Source organism: Ambystoma mexicanum, chromosome 3p (genome assembly GCF_040938575.1).
Source record: "Ambystoma mexicanum isolate Mex_15411 chromosome 3p, UKY_AmexF1_1, whole genome shotgun sequence".
Taxonomy (NCBI): domain Eukaryota; kingdom Metazoa; phylum Chordata; class Amphibia; order Caudata; family Ambystomatidae; genus Ambystoma; species Ambystoma mexicanum.
The window spans coordinates 291403712-291413524 of NC_090925.1; the positions used below are offsets into that span (position 1 = coordinate 291403712).

General features: G+C 53.5%; 1 protein-coding gene across 1 annotated transcript in view; it reads right to left on the bottom strand.

The window, feature by feature from the left end:
- LOC138580351 (peroxidasin homolog) overlaps positions 1-8965 on the bottom strand; it is a 375430-nt gene extending 366465 nt beyond the window's left edge. Inside the window, exon 1 of the mRNA XM_069650821.1 lies at positions 8733-8965. Within this exon, the coding sequence (XP_069506922.1) occupies positions 8733-8887 (155 nt within the window). The 5' untranslated portion in view covers positions 8888-8965. The remainder of the gene's footprint in view (positions 1-8732) is intronic.
- Between the last annotated feature and the right edge of the window lie 848 nt (positions 8966-9813).

Consider the following 9813-nt stretch of genomic DNA (forward strand, 5'->3'; position numbering starts at 1 on the left):
TTGATAAGAGCATCCGTGCTCCGTTCGCTCGCCGGCGGGGGGAGGGGTTTTTTGGAAGCACTAGGCTTCCTCGAATAGGTATTCGCTCGGGAGCGGGTGGGGAAAATAGCAGCTTTCTTTTGATACGGGATACGAAGTCCCGTGTTGTGCAAGCAGGGAGACGGGGACGTTGCGTGCGGTGTCTGTCGAAGGACAGAGGGGGCAGAGCACGCCCATTTAAAGGGGCCTCGGCTATTTTGTGGCCATGAGGTGCGGTGGCGCTCACTAGCCGCCAGGGGGCAGTGTGTCAAGGAAGAAAATAGTCCCGGTTACTGGTTAGGCTGATTTTTGTGGGATTTTTTGCTCTAGAGGGGGCACTTAGCTCCTGGGCAGGGGGCTACAAGGGTTAGGGCAGTATTTTTGGGGGTATTTAGTGGGGCAAATATAAAAAAAAAAAATATTAATAATAATAAAGTTGAGTTAGAAGTTATCTTTTCAAATTTTTAAGATTTCCACGGGTAGTTCGGCTCGGGGGCTTAGTTTTGGCTAGGTCATTTTTCAAGGGGTATATATATATATATTTGTGGTGCACAAACAATTTATTAGTAGTGCACCATGGTGGGCCAGGGTGCCAAAAGGAAGGGGTTGGTTGATGCCAAGGCTCTTAAGGAGGCCTTGGCAATAATTAGTAGGGCATCTAGGGCCCAATTGGAAGGGGCAATTGGGGAGGTCACTGGGGGAGAAGGCACTGGGGAGGGTGAGATAAGTGGGGGGAGGCCGCAGCGCAGAGCGGCGGCAGACGGTGCGTTGGCGGCGGTGGTAGCGTGCACCCCTACGGCAGGGAGAGGGGAGATTTGGGAATCCAGGGGCAGGAAGATGAGGAGGGAGATAGACAAGAGGGCGGATAGGGGTTTAAGGAGTTCGGGGGAGCAGCCAGGGAGGGAGGAAGGGTATGATAGCTCTAGGGAAGAGGGGAACGCTCGAGAGGGTAGGGACCTAGGGAACACCAGTGGGGGCAGGGGTGGGGCGCAGGCAGGGGTGGCAGGGCAGAGGGGAAGAGGGGGTAAATACCTGCAGAAGAGCGCAGGTGGGAGAAGGAGGGAGAGGTCCCCGTCAATTGAGGAGGGTGGGGCGGGGCGCGGAACGGAACGGCCCCCCCGGATAGGAGGAGTGGGGGTGGAGGGCGCTGCGCAGCCCCCGCTGTACAGATGGAGGTTGAGGGTTTCGGTACGGCCCCTCCTCGGCCAACGCTAGGTGAGCCTAGAGGGCGCAGCACAGCCCCTAGCAGCGAGGATTTCAGGGTGGAGGTCGGAACGCCTCGCCCAAGAGAAGAGGACCAGGCAGAGGTTCCCACAACCCCGCCGAGAAGACGTCAGGGGAGTGGCGGGGCGGATGCCCCGGGCTCGCAAGAAGATCAGCAAATCATCTCGGGCAGGAGCTCGCATCCGCAATGGTATTTAAGGGGTGATGAAGTTGGTTGGGAGGAATATGGGGGGCAATGGGAATTTGAAGATTACAGGGCGGAAAGGGAAAGGGTGGAGGAGAGAAGAAGTTCAAGGTGGGATAGGGAAAGGGAAATACGGGGGGGTTGGGGTGAAAGGGGTCAAGGGAATTATTGGAGGGGTGATTGTGCTGACATGTTGTGTCCCCGCAGCAGGAGCCCTCTAAGAATGGAGAGGAGGAGCACCGGTGTGGATGCCAGGCCGCAGGTGGCAGGCGTTGAAAGAGGTGAGCGGGAAAGGGAATGGTCATCTGCATGGCAGAGAGGGGTTGAAAATAGGTGGTTGGGGGATGACCGGGGTGGTTTTCAAGGTGTGATGAAGGAGGTTGGGGTGCAGGCCATTGGAGCCGAAGGGATTGAGAAAAACATTTGCTCAGTGGAGGTCCGAACGGACAAAGTGGTGGAGCCATTGGGGCTCGAGGTGCAGGCGGGTAAAGATAAGGAAGTGGAAGTAAAAGGAAAAGAGAAGAAATGGCCATACATGGGGATAACAAAACCATTGGGGGCACATTTGATGGCGGCGACCAGGGAGAAGATACAGGCAGGTGAATTTGTAGATGTCTTCAAATTGCTACATAGGGAGGTAAGAGCGAAAGAGGGGTCTAAGGAGGAAGAGAGGGAACTGGCTTCACGCCCGAGGGTCCCGGTGACCATAGAGAATTGGACGTCGGCGTTTATCATTTATGCCAGCGTGTATTGCGAAAAATTCCTGGAGCGTTGCGTGGCCCTGCTTAAATATATGGACGTAATAAGGAAGGCTTTTACGAGCTTTGGGGGCTTTGCCTGGGTAAGGTATGATGAGGAATTTAGAGCGAGAATGGCAGAGGATAGTCAGGCAGTCTGGGGGGAGATAGATATGGATCTTTGGCTGCAATGGATGGCCCCAACGAGGCCTGCCCCAACATTACATACGGCGAGTGGGCTGCCAGAGCCTTTCCGGCCCTTTCTTGGTCGCCCCGCCCATGAGGGGGCGGGGGAGGAGGCAGGGGCCAGTCCTCAGCAGCGTGTTGGGGGTACAATAAGGATAGCTGCGCAAGAGCCATGTGCAGGTTCAAGCACGAGTGTAGTAAGTGCGGGGGAAAACACCCTCTCACGCAGTGTTTCCAACAAGGAGACAGGGGGAGGGGAAGAGGTGCAGGAAAAGGGGTTGGGGGGAAAGGCTTTTACTCCAATTAAAGTGGGGGTGTTGGAAAAATGGTTGCAATTTTATCCGGATAGGGAAGGGGCTAAGATTTTGAGTGAGGGTTTCGGGCAGGGGTTCAGATTAGGTTACCAGGGTCCAAGGGTACGGCGGTGGGCGGAAAATTTGAAGTTGGCGAGAGAGAATGAGGAGGTGGTTAGGCAAAAATTGGGCAAGGAAATAGCGGCTGGAAGGATGGTGGGTCCATTTGATGACGTACCGGGTGACTTAGTGATATCTCCGTTGGGGGTGGTGCCCAAGAAAGCCCCGGGGGAGTTCAGACTGATTCATCATTTGTCATGGCCGGAGGGTATGTCGGTTAATGATTTCATTGCCCCGGAAGAATGTGGGGTTGTGTATGCAAGTGTAGACCAGGCGGTTGAGCTAGTAAGGAAGGAAGGGCGAGGGGCCTTCATGGCCAAGTGCGATATCAAGGCGGCGTTTAGATTATTGCCAGTGCACCCAGAGGATTTTTGGTTGTTAGGTTTGCAGTTTGAGGACCGTATTTACATAGACAAAGCATTGCCTATGGGGTGCGCAATTTCTTGTGCGTTGTTTGAACGATTTAGCTCTTTTTTACAGTGGGTCTTCTCATTCAGCTCAGGGTGGGAGAGTGTGTTGCACTATTCGGATGACTTTCTGTTCATTAGCGGGGCAAACAGGGAGGAGGATTGCAGAGGAATGTTAAAGTTGTTTCAAGACTTGATGGAGGAGCTGGGGGTACCATTAGCCGAAGATAAAACAGAAGGGCCGGCAGTGGTGTTAACATTCCTGGGAATTGAGTTGGATTCAGTGGCCATGACCTCACGCTTGCCGCATGACAAGGTGAGCAAATTGGTGGTGCTGCTGGAAAAAGCGGTGGGGGCCAAGAAAATGATGCTGGTGGAGATGCAGAGTTTGGTTGGGCATCTGAATTTTGCTTGTAAGGTGGTGGCCCCGGGGAGGACGTTTTGCAGGAACATGGCGAGGGCCATGACGGGAGCGAAGTGCCCACATCACAGGATAAGAGTATCGGGGGCAGTGAGGGAGGATTGCAGGATTTGGTTGCGTTTTTTGGAGAGTTTCAATGGAACGTCAATGTGGTTGCAGGGAGACCCAGTGACATGGGAAGTTCAGATTCTCTCAGATGCAGCAGGGGCCGGTGGTTTTGGAGTGTTTTGGGGGGGAAAATGGTTTGCCGAAAAGTGGCCAGAGGAATGGTTGAAGGAAGGGAGGAGCATAGCATTCCTTGAATTTTTTCCATTACTGGTAGCATTGGAGTTGTGGGGGAAGGAGTTACGAAATAAGAAGGTGAATTTCAATGTAGACAACGAATGTGTGGTCCATGTGGTGAACAGGCAGTCAGCGAGGGATCAGAGGGTGGCAAGGCTGATGAGAGAGTTTGTCCTGCGTTGCATGGATTGGAATGTGGTGTTTAAGGCAACACATGTGCCAGGGAAGGATAATGGCATCGCTGATGCATTATCTCGTTTTCAATGGCAGAGATTCCGTGGATTGGCTCCAGGGGCAGATCAGGAGGGGCAGCAGATTCCGGAGGAGCTGTGGAAGATAGGAAGCTGAGAGCGCTTGCACTGGTGGAGGGTTCATTGGCCGCGGCATCTAAGAAGTCATACCGGAGGGCCTGGGAGGATTTTATTAGAGGAGGAGCTTGTAGTTGGAGGGGTAGATGGGATGCGGAAGAGCGGAGGAGGGACGATGTTATGAATTTCCTGCTGAGGTGCATGGACAGGGGCTGGTCAAGGGCAACGATAACAGGAAAGCTAGCGGGGATTTCCTTTTACGGAAAATGGTTCTGGGGTTTTCAACCAAGTGGGGGGGAGATGGCGAGTAGGATGTTGGAAGGATGGGCAAGGGAGAGTAAGAGGGACAAGGATAAGAGGAGGCCGATATCGGCTGAATTGCTGCAGAGGTTGATTGAGGTTTTGGGGGGAGTTTGCTGGTCGGTATGGGAAGGGGAACTGTTTGCGGCTTGTTTTACATGGTTATTTTTTGGGGCCTTCAGGGTTTCTGAGTTGGTCGGGGGACAAGGGGGGGTAGGGGGGCTGCAGTGGGAAGATGTGCAAATTACAGAGGAAGGTTTAGACATCAAGATTAAAAGGTCCAAGACGGATCAGAAGGGGAGGGGCTCTCGGGTCATGCTGGGTCGAGGGAGCGAGGCTCTATGCCCAGTTCAGGCGGGTAAGGTTTGGAAGGAGCGTTGTGGGGTTAACTCAGGTTTGGTTTTTCAGCATTCGGATGGATCACCGGTTACAGCGGCACAGGTGCTGGGGGTATTGCGTAAGGCGTTGGGCAGGGTAGGAGAAAAGGGGGAGGAGTTTGGGACTCATTCTTTTAGGATGGGCGCAGAATCTGAGGGTAGCAGGCTGGGTTTTTCGGAAGAAAAGGTAAAAAGCTTGGGGCGTTGGAGGTCGGGAAAATACAAGAGTTACGTTAGGGACTTTGGGAAAGGGGATTGTTGAAGAAGATGGGGGAGGACCTGGTGGGCAAGTTGTGTTGTTTTGCAATAAGTTGATTTGTAAGTAATTTGTTGTAATTTCTGTTTCAGATGCTGCGCAAAGAAAGGGGGAGTTGGCGCAAGTGTGGATTGTTGGACATTCAATCGTGAAGTGGGCTGGAAAAGAGGCGGAAAAAAGGGTGTTTGGAAGGCAATTGGGGTGCAGCTATAAGGAAGTGGTGGTGAGGTGGCACGGTTTGGGGGGCCTGCGCTGGGATCAGCTGCTGCCCATATTGGCAGGGATGAGGGAACGCTATGGAGTTCCTCGGGTGGTGATGCTGCATGCTGGGGAGAATGACCTGGTTAGGGACACGGGGGTGGCTCTGCTGAAGAAAATGAAGAGGGATTTAGGGTGGATTAGGGATATGTGGCCTCAAGCGGTGGTGGTGTGGACTAAGTTGTTGCCGAGAAGAGTGTGGAGGGGAGCAAGAAATGAGGGAGCAATAGAACGGGCCAGGAAGGGGATAAACAGGGAAATGGAGAAATTTTGTACGTCAGTGGCGGTGAGGGTCATGGACCATAAAGAAATAACATATGAGGGGTTTCTTATCTTTAGAGAGGATGGGGTACACTTGTCCAGGTATTGGAATAGTTACTACCTGGCCGACTTGGGTTCTTGGCTGGGAGACTGGGTGAAAAGTTTGAGGTAGAAAATGGGGGGGGGAGGGGTTGGGGCAGAAAGAACTCCTCGGGGGAGGGTTTTTCTGGTGCCGGGGGCATGGCCCCTTTTGATGTGGGGGGAGGGAAGCACAATGGGGGAATGACACGGGAAAGGAGGGGGTGGCGCTGTTTGCACAAGCAGGTCACCCCGGGGGATCAGGTATTGAGCCTGGAGGGGCATGGCCCCTGGGGAGAAAGCGGGACGCCTGGAAAAAAGGGGCAAGGATACGGTAGGATCCAAGAGATCATTAGGGAGGAAATTGGTTATTTAATTATTTAATTGTTGGGGGGGAAAATGAAAGTGTTTAAGTTATTTAATTGATTGTTCAAATAGCTATTTAGCTTGTTAGGCCATGGAGCCAGTTAAGCGTTTTGATTGTAAGCTTTGACCTGTCATATTAAAGCGACCTTTTCCACTTTTAAAATGAGTCTGGGTTTTTGTGCAGTAAGCCAAAAGGGGGGCCCCGGGGGGAACGCGAAGCGTTCCCCCCGGGGAGTTTTTTGGCGCTGCACACGGCCAGCGAGTGGCCGTGGGAGGCAGAGTGCCTCCCGGGGTATTTAAGGGGCTCAGGGAAGGTTCGGGAGCCAGGCGACGGTTAGGACTTGAAGATTGTCCCGCCCTCCCACCCCTTCATTTTGGGTTTTTTAGGCCATAGGCCTGTTTGAAGCCGGGAGAGGGCCCAGGGTACATTTTTGTGGGGGTTTTTTTGCTAGAGGTAGGGGTGGTAGTTTTGTGTGACAGGTCAGGGCATTGTGAGCGGTGTTGTAATATTGTTGCTGATGTGGCAGGTCAGGCTGGCTGCAGGTCACAGGAAGGGGGAGTTTGGTGTAGAGGGGAGTTAACAGGGTTTGAAGTGGGTCGGGGCGCCGGGGGCATGGCCCCTTTTGATGTGGGGGGATGGAAGCACAATGGGGGAATGACACGGGAAAGGAGGGGGTGGCGCTGTTTGCACAAGCAGGTCACCCCGGGGGATCAGGTATTGAGCCTGGAGGGGCAAGGCCCCTGGGGAGAAAGCGGGACGCCTGGAAAAAGGGGCAAGGATACGGTAGGATCCAAGGGATCATTAGGGAGGAAATTGGTTATTTAATTATTTAATTGTTGGGGGGAAAATGAAAGTGTTTAAGTTATTTAATTGATTGTTCAAATAGCTATTTAGCTTGTTAGGCCATGGAGCCAGTTAAGCGTTTTGATTGTAAGCTTTGACCTGTCATATTAAAGCGACCTTTTCCACTTTTAAAATGAGTCTGGGTTTTTGTGCAGTAATCCAAAATGGTCCCCTGATAAGAACATTCCAGTGCTCGGGTCGGAGACACGCCATTCGTGTTTCTGGCGGGATACGCTCCCGGAGGAATGTTCCAGGGAGTGTGGAGCAGTGCACCACACAGCCCTCTTCCTTCCCACCTCAACCTTTTCTGTTTGCGTACATCTGCTGGATGTTTCCACCAACAACCAGCCTGACTGCCCATAACTTGCGCACATATGTGTGTATCCGAATTAATAACAAATGACGTCAACGTTACGGTGATTAAACAGATGTGTGCAGCACACGCTATAGACAGAACGAACTCCAGCTGACCCCGATGGCGCGAGGAGGGGCCTGATGAAGGAGCGGGCCCCCTTTGGTGACGGGAGGGGGCGCACTAAAGCCAGTGGGGCAAGCATTGTTGTCATTGTTGTGGGGGGGGTTAAAGGGCACGACGTGACCCAGCGGGCTCCAGTACTCGCCAGAGGGCAAGTTCACATCTCAAAAAAATTCCCATCTCGGATTGGATGCAGGCTGCATCCCCGAGTAGTATTGTATTGTACTTTGTTATTTATATAGGGCTCTTTCCCCACTTGTGTGGCCTCAATGCGCTTTGTGATGGCTGGTACTCAGTCGGTGGGTGCTCACAGGACAGCAGTGCTTAGGTCGTGGGTATTGGGAGACCCGCAGCGATCTCCACTAAAAGAGGAGTATTTCTTGGAACTTGCTGAAAACCTGGCCACGCCCATCCCCAAACCCCCCAGAAGGAGTAACTTTGCTGAAAATGTTGGGGGTACATGACATCTGAAGAAAAGGTCCCCCAGCAAAATGAATGGGGACAAAATGGTGTGCCATGAAAGTTGGGGGGTCAAACACCCCTGTCACCCCCTAAAATTACGCCCATGCCCCCCCCCTCCTCCTACCTCCCCCAGCACACATGTGCGACGGCTTGTACTCACGCACGGCTTAGCTAACATCATACCAGTTGCCGTAGCAAGTATTCCCACTGCCCACCCAACAAGAACTCCCGGCCCAGGAGTTGGTCGGTTCTCACGCCCAGATGGGGTACCCCGCAGCGCGATGGTACGGACGCGGGACCCTGTGGCGGGAGGGGGTAGGGGGGTCTCATAGTAAGGTGCTGCAGGCGTGGTGGGGGGACGGCAGATAGCCTAGGGGCGGCATTTACACACGGGTGCCCAGGAGCAGACGGGTACTCACAGCGCATGGGATCAGTATTCAGGAAGATGGAAGTGGGCAGGCATAATTCCCGCCCTGTGGGAAGGCTCCAGGGCTGCAGAGGTAAAGACCCTCAAGCACAGGCGCCCGGGGGCGGCTGCTCACTGCCTCTGCGCAGGCACCCTCTCTCCATTCGTGTTGCTATGCCCATGCAGCTGTGAGAGTAACTCGAAGCACCCCGTGCATCCAGTGTGGTAACTCACCCACACCGGTGTGCAGCCGCACAGATACTCACACAACACTTGCGAGTAGCCCGTCCTCCCCCTCCCCCCGGTAGGTAGTGAAAGGGATAGGTACCCACAGCTCAGTAGGGTGGGGGGTTCAAGCATTCGTGGCCAGGGTCATAAAAGCGCACAGCTGCGAGGAGGGGCCGTTCCTCACAGTGCAGTTGGGGTACAGTAGTCACCCACTCTTGGCAAGGGGCATGAAGGTACTTACAGCACCCCGGTGCCCGCGGGCACGTCGGGTACCAGGTCCAGAGCCAGGTGCATGCATCGCACCGTGGCCTTGAAGCAGATGCAGCGGCTGGGGCAGCATCGGGTCCCGGGGGGCCACAGGAGCAGTAGGGGGAGCAGGAGCAGCTGTCCCCGCATGGTGCCGCCCGCAGACCCCGCTTCGGGTCTGAGCAGCAGCCGGAGCTCAGTGGCGGGGGATGAGGAGGTACTGTTCGTACCCTTATCGCCCAGCACATCTGGGCCCCTCCCCGGTCACTCCCAGCCTTAATGTTAATGATATGTTAACACACCGCCTCTGACAGCCCCCCAACCCACCCACCCCCTCCACAGGAGGGAACGCCCGGCCACTCGTCAAGTTCCTGATGCTGCTTTGTGGGCGGACCACTAATCTGACTTGCATGTAACACATGATCTCGTTTGCATGAGAAACACACCACAATGACCTCACATGTCCAGAGCGTGGATATGGCAGTAACCTGGTCCTGGGCAGCAACCACACCAACTCCCCCTGGGCATCGCCTCCCCTGTAAGACTGCAGGGAAAGAACCAGCTCCGCACCGCTCACCACTGTACAGCGCCTTGTCCGCCTGCTTGCAGCGCTGTATCGAGGCATTTCATGGCCGGAGGTAGACGGAAAATACAGCATACGAAAAGTGCATACACTTTATAATTATTTTCAATGAGCAACAACAAACAATATTACCTGCAAATCGAGACACATTCAAAAGAGACGTAATTAAAAAGAGAAACAAACAATGTTCTTGCTTATTAAACACTATTAACACCAATCAGATCTTCTCAAATAGATGCTTATTTTGCTTAGAACACAGGACCTTTTCAATCAGAGATACCCAATCAGAGATAGCCTGTAAAGATCATTAATCCAGACACCCAACATTGGAGGTTGCATTGTTTTCCAACCTTTACTAATCTACCCTTTCTCACTATTGCAACCCTCAACAGCCACTGTGTTTATCTGTATTTATTTATTGATTCATTGCAGCGCACAAAGCCCTGAGGCATCTAGGCGCTGGTTACAGAAAGTGCATGGTGCATTGGGGAAG